This window comes from Canis lupus, chromosome 23, assembly GCF_048164855.1.
Source record: "Canis lupus baileyi chromosome 23, mCanLup2.hap1, whole genome shotgun sequence".
Lineage (NCBI taxonomy): Eukaryota > Metazoa > Chordata > Mammalia > Carnivora > Canidae > Canis > Canis lupus.
In genome coordinates, this window is record NC_132860.1 from 50,282,572 (window position 1) to 50,299,068 (window position 16,497).

General features: G+C 34.1%; 1 protein-coding gene across 5 annotated transcripts in view; it reads left to right on the top strand.

Moving 5' to 3' along the window:
- The window catches only part of CNTN5 (contactin 5), a 1,277,146-nt gene that overhangs the window by 905,162 nt on the left and 355,487 nt on the right, over nucleotides 1-16,497 (top strand). For all 5 annotated transcript variants that reach the window (XM_072795132.1, XM_072795133.1, XM_072795136.1 and 2 more), the window contains one exon: nucleotides 7,246-7,449. In XM_072795132.1, the coding sequence (XP_072651233.1) occupies nucleotides 7,246-7,449 (204 nt within the window). The remainder of the gene's footprint in view (nucleotides 1-7,245; nucleotides 7,450-16,497) is intronic.

Sequence of the window (16,497 nt, forward strand, 5' to 3'; positions counted from 1 at the left end):
TCGATCCTGGGTCCCCAGGATCACACCCTGGGCTGCAGGCAGCGCTAAACTGCTGTGCCACCGGGGCTGCCCACTTCCAGTTATCTTGATCTCAGTCCTCATCCTAGATCTAGCAGCCAAAATAATTTTTTATATATGATCCATTTAATAACTTCAGCTGCTGAATCAGCTTCCTCAACAAAGTGTCAGTGAACATGTTCAAGCACAGGAAATATGACTGACTATCATGGAAGCTTTTACCTGATAGAAAGTTGGGCCACCTCAAAATTTAATGCAGCTTCAACTTTTGTCCCATTTACCTGGCAGAATAAATCATATAAACACTTCATAGTTACTTTGCTAACATGACCCTTTCTCTTTTGTTCACAGAGAGTACATTCCAGACTGTTAAAACTGCCTACATTATTTTCCAGGGCCTGTATTTAGCCCTGCTTCAAACACCATTTTTGACTTATATTCTCAAGGCCAAATTGCTTTATATAAAAAAGTCCTAGAGGACGCCTGGGTGGCTCAGCAGTTGGGCGTCTGCCTTAGGCTCAGAGTATAACCCCAGAGTCCTGGGATTGAGTCCTGCATGAGGCTCCTTGTGAGAAGCCTGTTTCTCCCTCTGACTATGTCTCTGCCTCTTTCTCTCTCTGTCTCTCATGAATAAATTAAATAAAATCTTTAAAGATAAAAAGTCTTAGGAAGCTTTGTGACCTTTAAAATTGTAAAAAAAAAAAAAAAAAATTAACTCTTGTTCCTAAAACTTAGAGACTTATAAAAATACGTAGATAGGTATTTTTTATCATGACCATTTATTCATCAAATGTTATTAATTTTTTTAAAGATTTTACTTATTTATTCATGAGAGACACACACACAGAGAGGCAGAGACACAGGCAGAGGAAGAAGCAGGCATGTCAGGCATCCTGTTGGGTTCTAACAATATAATGGTGAAAAAAGGAGATTTAGTCTCTGCCCTGCTAAGAGTAATTCATGTGGCAAATAGTAATATTTTCTATCACAATGAAGGCATAAATCAGCAATGTAAAAAAGATATTTCCTATTAATTTCAAGTTGTATCCCTTTATGCTTAGTAGTAGTGGATAATTAATAGGACAATTCTCTACAATTTCCTTCATGCTGTCATTAATTCCAAAAGCCAAAATGTAGCAAGCTCTCTATAAACAAAATCATTGAGGTGCCAATTTTTAAAGCCATATTGTTTTTGCCAGTAACTTACAAAGTTCTCCTATCCAGATATCTTCACATCAATTAATTCATGAAAGAAAGAAAGAAAGAAAGAAAGAAAGAAAGAAAGAAAGAAAGAAAGAAGGAAGAGGAGTCATAGTGGATGATGGCATTGTAAAAACAAAAATAATTACAAGGCAATTAGTAAAATTGTGTATGACACATACTCTACTAAGAATTATCCAGTAAAAATTAATGGAAAAATACTTTAAACTATAAGTACAAAACAAGTTTTAAAAACTAAAAATTATAATTTTGTAATAAGAATGAATTATAATTATAGTTCTTTGACAGATATAACATTAAATCTCACATTACAGGAATAACTACAAAAGTGTAAGATCGGGGATTTTGGTAAATAGAGCCCATCATTTGGAAAATTTTATCTTAAATCATAAAACTAAATGTATCATAAAAATGAAACTTCTGATTTTTAGGTTTTCCTTTTTATAGTTGACAAGGATAAAATAAATAGGCTCCCTAGGAGAGTTGCTTTATTTAATTGAGTCAGTAAACAACTCAGATGCTATGTCAGTTGTGTTCTTTCCAAATCCTTTGACCCAGAGCTTCTGATGTGTACATACATATTAGGAAGAAGAATGGTTATTTTCTAACTTGTAGTTATATAAAAGAATATTGAAATGAATCATGTGTGATTACACATTGAAACTGTTTTCAAGGACTTTCAGAGTCCAGTATGCAATTTCATTCCCCTTTCTCACACTTTTTTCATTAATGGCACTGCATCTATGACAAATGAGCATTGTTGCTCATATGGGTACTCCCATATGTTTTAATACTCTGTATATGTGGAAATATATCATTTAACTAATTGTCAGAAGAGTAAAGACAAGATAGTCTGTTTTGTGACACTTAATCAGTTACAACAATTGTGTTGAAACTCTGCAAATCATAAAGCCATGAAACCTGGACTTTCAATTAGGACGACAGATAAAGCCCACCTAGAAATTTTCCTAATACCAAAATTTTAAAACTGATAAATAAAATAAAGGCAATTTCAATATGCAGTTAAGCTCCCAAGAAAGAAGTGGAAATCTCCATGTGTCAAAAAGAAATAAGAACTAAAACAGAGGGCTAAAATCCTGGCTAAAATCTACAAATACCGGTAATCCTGAGGATATCTTGGAACCAAGGTGGATTCTTTGTGTCATGGACCCTAAAGTCTAGGAGCTTGAGGATAAACATTCATACTGGAATAGAAGACAAGTCTTTGGGTCTGCTTGACAGGAGAAATTAGAATAACATCTGCACCAAAGCAGGCCTGCAATTGGCTTTGACTTCAGTGAACTAGAATCACTCTCTGACTCAGGGAGAAAAAAAATCTTACATGAGAACCCAAACCCTCAAGCTGTCATAATACTTGAGTTTGTAGACCAAATATATACTGCCACATAGTATCAAAAATGCACTAGTTAAAATAACATAAAAGGCAAACCCAAGTAGATATATCTCAAATGCAACTTTTGGTAGAAGCATCCTTGAGGGAGACTCTCACAAGCTAGGATGCACAAGATATCTGAAAAAGTAGTCATTGTTTATTAAAATATTGAATATTCACTGAAGAATTATATGAAGAACTTCTAAAACATTTTCAGTTGTCTTAAACATATCATTAAAGAGAACCTTTTTAAAAATGGGAAAATCACAATTGATCAAACTAGTATCAATATTCTGAAACGAACAATAATATTAAAATTTTAATAGTTAATAAATTGACTTGAATTAAAATTTTTAAGGGAAAAGCACAGTTTCTATGAAATTAAGTGGTATATGAAACTAAAAACTATGACACCAAATCCAACTATGTTTTACTAGTTTCCTGAATTTTGTAATCCTCAGGTTCTGATATCTTACTAGAAATATAATTAATGCTTATTTTTTAAGATAGTAAAGATAAGTTTGAAAGAGATATTAAATAAATGCAAATAGAGAATGAAACCTTATAGGAGAAAGTAAGTAGCCATATTAAAAGTTTTAACCTAGTTCAATATTTCCATTTTTGGCACAGTGCGATAATTCAATCCAAATTCAGATTGTCAACTTTTCTATTATATAACATTTCTACTTAATCCTTCTTGGAATTATGAAATGCTTTGCTATGCAAAACTGAAAACTATTTTAAAAACTAAATAAACATGTTAATCCACAATGCCCATTTATCTGTAATTTTGAGAAAATGTCAATTTTGTATACTTTCTTCCTTTTGTAAAAATATTTTATAAAACACTGGCTCAATAAGCCCTATAAGTATAACAGAAATAGTATTTCAAGGAATGATAGTTTTAAATTTTTCACTGCTTTCTTTTCCCCCAAATTTCAAGTAATATAAGCCAAAAATTGAGCTAACTCCAGTAAAATTTAATTTAAAACAAATTGCAAAAATATCAGAATATGTGAGTTATGTGTGAACAACAAATGAAACTCTTATTATATGAATTAGAAGAATTCATATTGTTAATGTGAAAAGTCCTTGAATTTAGAGTCTAGTTGAGAAGTGAAAGGACAGAATGAAGTATTTCAAAAATACTCTGGATTTTCTTTGAATAAAGCCACATGGAAACCATTAATATTCTAAGTAAAATATCAACTGGACTAAAGACAATCAAGTGGGTAACTTTAGCTATTAAAAAAGAGTTTTTATTGTAAAACACTTGTTAAAATATCTGAAAGTTTTGATATTGTATATGTGTAGTATACATTAATGCATTATAACTTCAGAATTCTCAAGCATCTGTTACAACTGTATTGTATGCCTTAGAAGTAATAAATATTGGCTAAATCTTGCTTAGAATTAGCATCAAACATTATTGAAATTTTCTATGGAAAACAGACTAATATTTAAACACTGATAATTCCTTCAGTGTTATCTTAGATCCTCTTTGCTGTTTTCCTTATATTTAAGTTAAATACATAGAAAAAGCTCCTCACCTAATAATTTTTGAGGGAAGGAGATAATGGAAATGTTAATTTTCATATTTTATAAGTACTTATTATGTATTAAGTTTTTGGTTAAATTATCTTATTTGAAAACTTATGAGGAAAGTAATACTATTCCCATTTTTTAAAAATTTTTATTTATTTATGATAGTCACAGAGAGAGAGAGAGAGAGAGAGGTGCAGAGACACAGGCAGAGGGAGAAGCAGGCTCCATGCACCGGGAACCCGATGTGGGATTCGATCCTGGGTCTCCAGGATCGCGCCCTGGGCCAAAGGCAGGCGCCAAACCGCTGCGCCACCCAGGGATCCCTACTATTCCCATTTTTTAATGAGAAAACTGAACCTCAAAGAGTTACTTGAATATTTGCTTAATTTAAACCATCTATAAACAGGGGTGTCTGGGTGGCTCATTCTTTTAGACATCTACCTTTGGTTCAGATCATGATCGCAGAACCCTGCGTCAGGCTCCTTGCTCAGCAGGGAGTCTGCTTCTCTATCTACCCTTCCACCTATTTATGCTGGCTTGCAAGCACACATGCTCTGTCCTCAAATAAATAAATAATCTTTAAACCATCTGTAAATAGCCAAGTCAGGACTTGGGCACATTGTCTCTGGAAGTTCTAATCAATTGAACTAAGTGAAGAAAATACACGGGAGGAGAGGAGAATTTAGAAATAGAAGAAATACCCGTTTATCAGTTGTTTGTACAGAATACACCTGCCTAAGATGTTTATGAAATGTTTCTGACTCTTCACAGAAGCTAGTCTATGACACCACCTATCTTAGCCATGTATTCACAAAAATTAATGATTTATCTTTACTGTACATTTTATACTGGTTCAGTTAAGATAAAAAATAGTAATAAATTAGGAAGGTATTCAGAGCTAATTGATCAATGTATAAATTTGAAATTAGTTCCACTGACTTCCAGTATGGATGGGTAAGCTTCAAGTCTCTGCTTAAGTATCCAGGAAGACTGACTAAATGCCAGACTTCCACTGGAAACTATATAGGGCCAGACCAATGAATTTACTTTTAACCACTCATGGTAGGTAGGTAGGAGAAAAGGCTCCTTGGAATCTGCTCTTTCAATGGTAACATATTTAATTCTAACAGTTATTGAGATTTGAATGCTACTGGCCCATATACAATGCCTCTAATTCCTCAATTGCAGTCTGATTTTGATCCCCACTCATTTATAGAAGTTGCCATTCAGTGATATCCCAAAAGCCAATCTTAAGTAACATTTTTCTCTATTTTATTGAGCCTTTTTTCCTTGTTTGATATTATTTAATCTTGTGGATTAAATGGCTAAATCTTGTGGTTAAGCCATTGGCACCTATAACACTGCATTTTCTTTATTCCTTTGGAATCTTTTCAGCAGTTTCTTCTTTCTTACCTTTATTTAGATGTTTGTGCTTCCCAGAGTATCTTCTCACCATATCTGCTCTTCCTAATTTATCTCACCCATTTACTTGGATTCAATTATATCTGACAATTATACTGACAACTCTCAAATTTAACCTTCACCTCAGATTTCCTTTCCTGGACTTTGAACACCTACTTGCCAACTGCTAGAGCTCCTTACGCAGATTTTCTTCACAGACTTCCAACTCAACATGTCCTGAAAATGAACCAATAATCTTTCTCCTTAAATTAGTTTGACTTGGTATATTTCCAATTTATTTTACCATTCTCTTTCCAGTCACTCAAGAAAGACATGAGAGTATTCCTGGACTATTTGTCTCTTTCTTTGACTTACCTCTGGTATATTTCTTGGACCAACATCTTTCTTCTTGTTGTTTTAATGATTCTGATTCAAGACTTCCTCAGCCTTCACTTTTGGTATGTAATATTATCTTATTATCTCTCCTGCAATAAAATCCAACATTTGCAGAATCACCAGAAAATCTACTAATGTATGTATCTATGTCAACCCTTTCTTGAAAAACATCCAGTGGTACCGCATCCCATACAAGATTGAGCACAAGCTCTTTAATATCACATACATACACCATGTTAATCTTTGTTTAGTAGTTTGAATTTACCTCTAGTCTCCAACCTCTTTTCTTACCACTCTCTTCCTTGAAATTTTCACTCCAATAACACAAAACTAGTTATTGTTGTAGTCCATTCATACCATCCAGTCCTTGTGTGAATGAACTTTCTCATTTGTCTCCTCTGACAGCATGCCATCCACTCTTCACCTGGCTAGCTCAAATTAATCTTTTAAGACTTCCAAATTTATAACACCAACACAAATTCCTCTCTTGGTTCCCTTATTCATGTTTGACTGCCTTACCATTTTCTCTAACTGGATACCAGGTGTATACAAAATTGACATTTTCTCAAATTTTACAGATAATTGGGCATTGTGGATTAACATGTTTATTTAGTTTTTAAAATAATTTTCAATTTTGCATAGCAAAGCATTTCATAATTCCAAGAAGGATAAAAAAATAGAACACTGCTTGGTCTATTGGACCCTCAAGCAATACTGGTTGAATAAATGAATAAATGAATGTAGCTTATGTGTCTTTTATCTCAGGAAGTTTTCCCTGATCAACATGATTGCTTAAGTACCCCTCTCTCATGCCTTCTTTGCAATAGAATATATATCTCCATTTCTTTATTCCATATTGATTAATAGGTTTGGGTAAATCTCTCATTAAATTGATCTTTGAGAATAGGAAACTGTTTCTCTCATCTTTTTAGTTTTAGTGCTATCATAGTCCTAATCATCTAATTCACATTCAACACACACTGAAATGAATGGATGAATGAATGGATGGATGGATGGGTGGATGGTTGGATAAATGCTAAGTATCCTTAAGAAATACTTCAGATCCTCCTGTAATCCTTAAGAACAAAAGTCCTTTGAACAAAAAATACTAAATTATATAGGTATCTGGATACATACATACATACATACATACATACAAATATGTATGGCCTTGCAGTAGATCAAACACTTAGTAAAGGAGTTCTTGTTTGAGCTTTAACTGTTAGTAAAATAATCTTATCTTTCAAAAATCAAATTTTGTGTATTTACAGAGATCATCTATAGCTGGGTATTTAACGAGTTCCCTTCCTTTGTGGTGGAGGACAGCCGACGGTTCATTTCCCAGGAGACAGGCAACCTTTATATTTCTAAAGTCCAAACATCAGATGTTGGCAGCTATATTTGTCTGGTGAAAAACACAGTGACAAACGCTCGAGTACTTAGCCCTCCAACACCACTCACTCTACGCAATGATGGTAAGTTGCATGGTCTGGATTAAAATGGTCAGCCACCTCAACTGTGAAAAATAAAGATGCATTTCAAAACACATAAGCCTAATACAAATATTTTTTAATTTTCATATTTAGAAATTTTACACTTTTAGTCTGAATTATGCATACCCAAAATAAAAATTTTGGCATATGAAAGTGATGACCTTTGAATGAGATGTATTAACCATAATGCTATCCTAATGCCAAAGAGAAATGAAGCATCTGAAAAGATGAACTGTAAAAAAGACTACAGTTTTTTTCTTTGCTCTTTAGTGCCTTTATATAACATATGCGTATGAATTGCAAGCACTTTATAGGTTCACTTTTCATTACTTTTTTATTTTGCTACCTTCAATTGAATGTTCGGCTTTTAATACTTCATGGTATAGTTATAATTGTTATTATTACTTTTCCAATAATAGAAGCAGTTGCAACTTTGACTTTTAAGTGCAATTCAGGCAGAAATTATGATTCCATAATTATAGGTATTTCCATCTATCTAAAGTATCTTCAAATTTAAACACCTCATTTGTAGTTCTAGACATTTACAGTTAAGCATTGTATTAAAGGAGTCAAGTGCTGCATTACCAGTTGATATATGATATGTGGCTTGCTCTGTCATGCAATAAAAAATCCATGAAGGCATTATTAAGAAGTGAGCTTGAGAATCCTGATTGATTGTCAAGTTTAAAAAATAATCTATTTCAACATTACTCTTTTATATCCTTAGTTTTAGAATATATGCTGCTGCAGTGGAGGCCCAGAGTTTCATCAAAAGATTTTCGCCTACTACTCATTTTCTCATTTTATGTATTTCACACACACACACACACACACACACACACACACACACACACTATCTGGTAGAGAGTACAAATACAATATCCAGGTTAGAGATGAAGAAGCCAATATTGGAGACATGAAGGGACCTGCCAAAGGGCCAAAGATCACATAGCTAGGAAATGGCATGGAGGGATAGCTGGGAAAGAACAGAAGTTAGGAAACCAATTCGGACTAATGAAAATCACCAGCTGAGAGGTAATGAAAGACAGAGTGAAAACAGTGATAATGGCATTGGAGAGCAGGAAATATGCAGGATATTAAATGGGTAGAATTACTAAGATTTAATAATAAATTAAATATGAGGCTCTAGAGTAAGAACACAGTTCATTGAATGTGACAATTCTCTTCAAAAGAAGAGATAACACAGATTGAGGAGTTTGTAAATATGAGGAATTCAGTTTTAATATAATGAGATGAAATATTCTTGGGAAATCCATATGCAGTAGGTATTTAGATATACATGCCTAATATGCATAAAAGAGGGCTAGGGTGGAGAAAGATATTTAAAATTCAGCATTGGGTATTCCCTCACTGTAGTTAAAGCTGTGATTGTGAATATATTGTGTCAACTTCAAGATTATATGAAAATAATCTTTATTGTTCTCTTAACTGTCTACAGGGTAAAAAGAAAAAAGAAATAAATATTATTTTAAAAATTTATTTAGTTAAAAGTTTAGAATTAAGTGATTTTCTATACCTCATTTCCATATGTTTCCAAGCATTTTCTCAACTCCTTAAGAATTTAAAACATCTTTGCCTGAAAATTGTAAAAATTTGCTGACTAGTCAATAAAGAGCTCCATTAAGGTTATTCATTTATGTAATACTAATATATACTTGAATAGTGGCTGAGGTTGACAGTAGCTGTCTTATTTTTATATAATTGACCTAAATATTGCACTGACTGACCATCATGAGAGAAAGTAGCACATGTATAAATCAGAATCCAAAAACAGATACTGGTTTCACTAGTACAGAACCAATTTCACTATTTCAGTGCCCATATTCAACAGTTGTTTGTATTCCTTTTATTATTTCATGGCACAGATATATCACTTAACTTGATCTTTTATCTGCCATGGTCAAACATTTCAAGAATAATTAAAATATTTTTTATTGCTATTTTAGCTCTCTTGCCCCTGTCTTCTATTGCTATCGCTTGGCAAAATCCCAAATCCCAATGAATTCAACTTTGCTCTTAATCTGTGACTACCTTGAGAATCTGAAAGCTGCTAGGAAATTACACCCGTCATTGATTCATGACACTATTGATTCAAACAGGCCTTCGGGAGTGCTTCTCAATCCTACTAAATTTCTGTGGATGGCTAATCTTTAACTCTCCCACAGAATCTTCTCTGCTTTCTTTAAACTGCACTGCTTATCAGCACTTCACAAAAACAAGATGCTATTAAATTAATCTTCCTACTAATAAAATTAAATCCACTTCTCCATCCCTACTATTTAGCCCTCAATCTATTTCAATAGAATTACTATACTGTTCCTCCTCCTATTAGCACCAATTCCTCCACTCTTAGCTGTTTTCTTGGCCTTTACAGAACAATACACTGATTCATATATAACCAGTACTATGCTACCAACAGTATAATAAAAAGGTACGACTAGTAGTACTTTACAGTACTAGTGGTACTATCAAAATAGTACTACCATGAAAACTAATAGTTTTTTCATACTAACTGAATTTACTGATGCAGTTGATATTGTTGACTACTTTTTAAATGGATATTTGCATTTAAAAAATCATTTGAGCAGTACTATATAAAAGGCTTAACAAAGCCAATAAAAAGTAAAATGAACTGTTGTATTAAGGTTAGTATTTAAATTAAAAAGAGACAGCTGGGCAGCCCTGGTGGCTCAGCGGTTTAGCACAGCCTTCAGCCCAGGGTGTGATCCAGGGGACCCGGGATCGAGTCCCACATCGGGCTCCCTGCATGGAGCCTGCTTCTCCCTCTGCCTGGGTCTCTGCCTCTCTCTCTCTGTATCTCTCATGAATAAATAAATAAAATCCTTAAAAAAAAAAGAGAGAGAGAGAGACAGCTGAGGGACTCCTGGATGGCTTGGTAGTTGAGCGTCTACCTTTGGCTCAGGGCATGATCCCGGAGTTCCGGGATTGAGTCCCACATCGGGCTCCCTGAATGGAATCTGCTTCTCCCTCTGCCTGTGTCTCTGCCTCTCTCTCTGTGCCACTCATGAGTAAATAAATAAAATCTTAAAAAAAAAAAAGGTGGAAAATATTTTCAAAATTTAAATTATATCATTCAATGACAGTTTCATTTAAGATTTTATGAGTTCAAAAATGCATATTTCTTCTTTCTATGAATTATCTAAGGTTATTGTTTCCTTAGTTGTTATTTGTCTACTGTTTAATTTTTATTATAATAAGACACTTATATCAAATAAGTGTAGTGGTTTATAAGTGCTGATGGAGGGGAAGAAAACGCACACCACCTTCCCATCAATCCTACTTCTTAGAGCTAACTTTTAAAATTCTTTTTCCTTTCATGAAAAAATATATTTTCTAGCATTAAAAATTGTTTCTTATTTAGGCAATTTTAGACAGTAATTATTGACTCCCTTGTACATATCGGTATATATACATATATATATCTTCTATTCTCCTTTAATTTATATTTGTATAATAGTTTTCCATTGCTTACTTTTAAACTTTGATAATGTATTCAAATCTTTACTGTTCTCTTAACTCCTGAAAAATAATTCTTGACTTCTTATTACATATCACGGAGATATTTTTATCTCTACTTTTTCCTTCAGCCTTCCTACACTACATTTATGTCCTTTTGTCTGCTGCTTTTACTGTTACACTTTTACAAGTGTTCTAAACTTCCCCATAGACTAACTGCAAAAGCTGAAAAGCAAATTTACAAATTATTACTGTATAATTATCATTCAATATCATATTGTTGCAGGTTTTAAAGCTATTTTAGATGTGTACACTGTACTGAATATGTTTTTAATAAATGAAACTGAATATAACAAGGAAAGTAGGCTACTAACATTAATAAGATCTTGAAACACTTTGATGTAGTTTTGCTTTTTTATAAAAATTGAATGTAGTTTGTCTTAAAATTCTAAAACACAATTAATGGTTTTAATAATAGTGTTGAAATATAAACATGAGTCATCAAGAAGGAACTGGTAAATGAAACCATTACTACGGTTAAGAAAGTCCATGAAAGGAGTATGAAATGAAGAGATGTGAGTTTAGGACTAAGACTTGCATAATCCAAACTGCAAAGAGTAAAGAATAAAAATCCTACAAAAGATAATGGAAAGAAGTCAGAGAAGTAATAGGAAAAACAGAAGTTTAGTATCAAGAAATCCAATGGAAATGAGTATTTTTTAAAAGATTTTATTTATTTATTCATGTGAGACACACAGAGAGAGGCAGAGACACAGGCAGAGGGAGAAGCAGGCTCCATGAAGGGAGCCCAACGTGGGACTCAATCCTAGGACCCCAGGATCATGTTCTGGGCTGAAGGCAGATGTATAACCACTGAGCCACCCAGGCACCCCTGGAAATGAATATTTAAACAAGATGTGAGCATACAGCTCAGAATGGTGAACTAAGTGCACGTATTTGTTACCTGTCCCCTTTCTGACACCCTACAAGAAGAAATTCATATCATTAATAAGAATGCTGAAGGAGAGGAAGTATTTCATTAATCAGTGAGACATTTTGTTAGATTTCTGGGAGAATAAGGGAGGATGTGAATTAAAACCTAAATGGAGAAAACTAAAACCTAGAATAAAGTTTAAAGGATCTAACGAAGGGGCTAAGGACCATGTACCTTCTGGAAGCCTAGAGAAGCTTTGAAATCAAAGTTAGTTGTGAAAGGGGGCATAAGCCTGAGCAAAGAGGGATTGAAAATATGTTTGTGAAACAACTGTTTCAGTGAAATATTGGAATCTCACTCCTTCTCTCTACCTACATGCAAAAAAGAGCAAAGGGCAGATATCTTAATAATATAAATGAATTTTTCATGGAAGACTAAAGTACTTAATGTGATGGTAATGCACAATATAAAACCTTCTCATTCTGATATTTGGGTGTCTGCAGCCTGAAAGCCAGTTTGTTTCAGAACTCACATCAAAGCAGAGCTGTCAATACACTTCACCTAGATAACCGCCACCCTTATCTCAGAAGGGAACCAATTCTATAGTCAACCCACACGAACTTCCAAACTTCTCAGACTTAACATCTATATGCAATCTAAGTGAACAGTTTTTATTAAAAATTACTGAACTTACTGGATGGTTATAGAATTCATGCCAGGATAATGTGTGAAAAACAGGAAACTTTTAATATTACCCAAGAAAAGCACAGATTTTTTAATTCAAAACTTTCATATCACTATTTGATCTCTCTTCAAAAAGAAAATAATTGAAAAGTTTATTCATAAAAAGGATATATTCCTGAATGTTTTCCCAAATAGGTGGCATATATTAAACACCTAGTCTGAAAATAAAAATAGAATACAATTGTGGATGAATCCATTTATTGTAGCATGGTCAGCTGCAATTCCTGCTGGGTTTTACAAATCTCTCAGGGCAGAGACAAGCATTGTAATGGATATTTCTGCAAACTTGGCAAACACCTTTGCAGCAGTTTGAATATAAAGCATGTTTAATCTGCTGTGACCATATAGTTAGCTATGAAAATCACTTCAAGAACATTGCATCTTTACATTTCTCTGGAAAAAAAAAAAAGTAGACCTTTCTAAAACTAATTGAAGCTATATACATATGCACATTATTTCCTTTCAAGTACAAACAAAATTTTACTTTATAAAATGTGTTACTGTAGAATGTATTGTCTTAGCTTGGGTTTTGCTAAAGCAAAGCTTGGAACAAAATTTGTTTGTAGGTAGTTAATTGGAATTTATCCCAGAGAGCTGGAATGAAGGATTGGGTGGATTGGAGGCATGAAACAGTATAAAGGGGGGTTGCATTATGGAGATGACTGCTTCTACAGGCCACCGCAGCTTGATCCCACAGGAACAGAACTTTATGAAATGCACTCAGAGAAGTCTGCTTGGTAGACATATCACTGACTTTCCATCTCCCAATCCTTGAAGGTGGCACCATAAGCAGTTAACTCTGCACTTGCACTATGTCTCAAGGGGCAACTCGTTGCTCCTGCATAGACCTGGTTGCAGGGGCAGTTGAGGGAATAAAAAATCTGGCCAAGATTTGAACTGGCATGTAAGAGGTATCTAAAACATAGAAGGTGAAGCTTTAGAAGATCTGAATACATAAGTGACAAGATTAGATTTCCCCCGCTGACAGTGTGAAATTACCCTCACACATTCACAAATGTGTATCCCATACCTACTATATGTTAGATAGTTTGTGAAGTACTAAGGATATAATGCAGAACAAAACAAATAGTTACAACCACCTTCATATAGTTACAAAGGAGGATATTACCCTAAACACTGAATATAACTTGCATCCTAGGATCTGCTTGTTCTCACTGAGTGTCCCATGAGGCCAATCTCACATATCATCTCATTAAACCAAAACAAACAAATCTAGCCTCAAAAGCATTTATAAATAATACCGATTTTTGCTAATGGTTTAGAGGGTAATTAGTGAAGTTATGGCATTTCACATGACACAGTAAAATGTATTGAATGCTCCCCTTTAACCACATCTTTCTTTTGCCAGATTTTCATTCCCACATCTCTCCTTCAAAGCATTCCTACCTCTCCCACAGCACTCTTGTCGGTAGTCTCCCTTCAGGGTCTCACTATCTCCCTTTTAATTATGGCAATTCCATACTTTTATTTCTCCTCTCATCTGTGTTCCCAGCCCAATTTTGAATATTGTTTTTAGCTAATTTTATTTTTGTGTAATCAACATTTATGTTTAATTACTACATGTACGGCATTGTTCTAAAAACTTTACAAGTGTTAAAATGAAAGAATGGAAAATATGTAAAAGCAAATATTAATTTAAAAAAAGAAGTTGAACTAGTTCTACTGATAACATATTAAACACATTTCTAGGGATAAAGAGAATCACCATGTTCCAATAATAGATTTAAATCTTCAAGAAGATATAGCAAAGCATCTTTTTACATTCCACTATGTACAGGACTACTCATACTTCTTCCAGTCCAGATGGGATCTTTTCCTACAAGACTCCCTTCCTTCCTAAGGCAGCATAATCTCAGCCCCATTCCCTAGTGCTATAATAGCTCTCTGGTGGTACAGAGAGGATAGAAGAAGAAAGAAAGAAAGAAAGAAAGAAAGAAAAAAGAAAGAAAGAAAGAAAGAAAAAGAAAGAAAGAAGAAAGAAAGAAAGAAAGAAAGAAAGAAAGAAAGAAAGAAAGAAAGAGAAAGAAAGAAAGAAAGAAAGAAAGAAAGAAAGAAAGAAAGAAAGAAAGAAAGAAAGAAAGAAAGAAAGAAAGAAAGAAAGAAATTGGTCCATGGTCCTTTTCCCAACCTCAGAGTTGGAGAGTACAGTAAAGAGAATCATTGAAGAACTAAATTGAAAAAGTGAGTGGGTATAGATTGAAAATGCATGCAGAAATATTGTCCTTTGTTAGAGAATTCATCAGTTGTCACAGTGAGAAGAAAAGTAAAAAGATTGTAGATGCAGGTAACCTATTTGGTAGTGAAAAATCTGATGACACTTTTAATTGAAGTATAATTATTATATAGCATTCTAGGGGGATCCCTGGGTGGTTGAGCAGTTTGGCGCCTGCCTTTGGCCCAGGGCCTGATCCTGGAGTCCCGGGAATGAGTCCTGCGTCAGGCTCCCTGCATGGAGCCTGCTTCTCACTCCTCCTGTGTCTCTGCCTCTCTCTCTCTCTCTCTCTCTCATGAATAAATAAAAAAAAACATATAGCATTCTATGTTTCAGGTTATAATATGATTCAACAATTCTAAACATTTCTCACTGTTCATCAAAATAAGTGTGTTCAATCTTTTTTTTCATCTATTCCTACATTTTCTTTCTTTCTTTTTTAAAAATGAGTCACAGGCAAAGTCATCAGCTGAGACTGATGTGTGGACTTATGTGTGGACAACAGGTTTATTTTTTAAGACAAGAGTTGTGTCAACAAGGAAATTATACACGGCTCCATTAAAGACTTCTGAATAATTCAGATCCTATGAGCAATGGGAGGGTAAAAAAATGAAGACTCCAGTAGGCTGAATAATGGCCCCCAATTCCAATTCCTAGAAACTTTAAATGGTACTTTCATGGTAAAAGAACTTTGCAGATGTGACTAAATTAAGGATCTTATTTTGGAGACATTACCCTTGATTAACCTAGATTCCTCTAGATGTATAGCGCTTGCCCTAAATGTAGTCACCAATGTCCTTGTAAGAGAGACATAGAGGGAGATTTGAATACAGAGGAGGTAAAGGCAGTGTGGTGATGGAAGCAGAGATAGTGATGTGTTTTGAAGATCAGGAAAGGCCAGAAGCTATGCAAAGAATATACCTATAGAAGCTGGAAAAGGCAAAGAAATAGATTTTTTCTAGAATCTCCAGAGGGAAGGTAGTCCTGCTTTCAAGGGAGGCTACCTTTATTTAGGCCAAAGGAAATTTTAATCATCAGGTTTTAAACGTCTTTCTTTCAGAATTTAAGAAAATAAATGTGCTAACTTTAAACTACCAAGTATTTTTTTTTTTGCAATGACCATAGAAAACTAATACAAAGACCAAACACAAATCTAGAGAAAAGTATTTTTACTTGTCCTGTGGAATATTTGTAGTTCTTGAAGTAGTGTGTGAGAGCTGTCTTGCTCCTGTTTGCCAGAGTTGATTGTGTACCTCTCTTCACTTCTTGGTAGCTTGATATTTTTGTTCAGGATTTTCAATTTATGGATGGTTCCTAGGGGACTTGGAAAGCTTGTGACAAGAACACTCCTACTCATGTATATTTATCTATGTAAAGGAAGCTGAATATATTAAGACTTTATGTCAAATTCTGCAGGAATATAGAAATTTATTTGGATTTTATTAATCTTTTATTTATTTTGCTATGTGTCTCTTTGGAAAGATTATCATCTTGATATTATACAAATGAACTAAAAACTTCAAGAAATCATTGGATAATTTCTGAATAAAAAGAATATGTATGTAGGGCAGCCTCAGTGGCTCAGCAGTTTAGCGCCCCCTTCAGCCCAGGGCGTGATCCT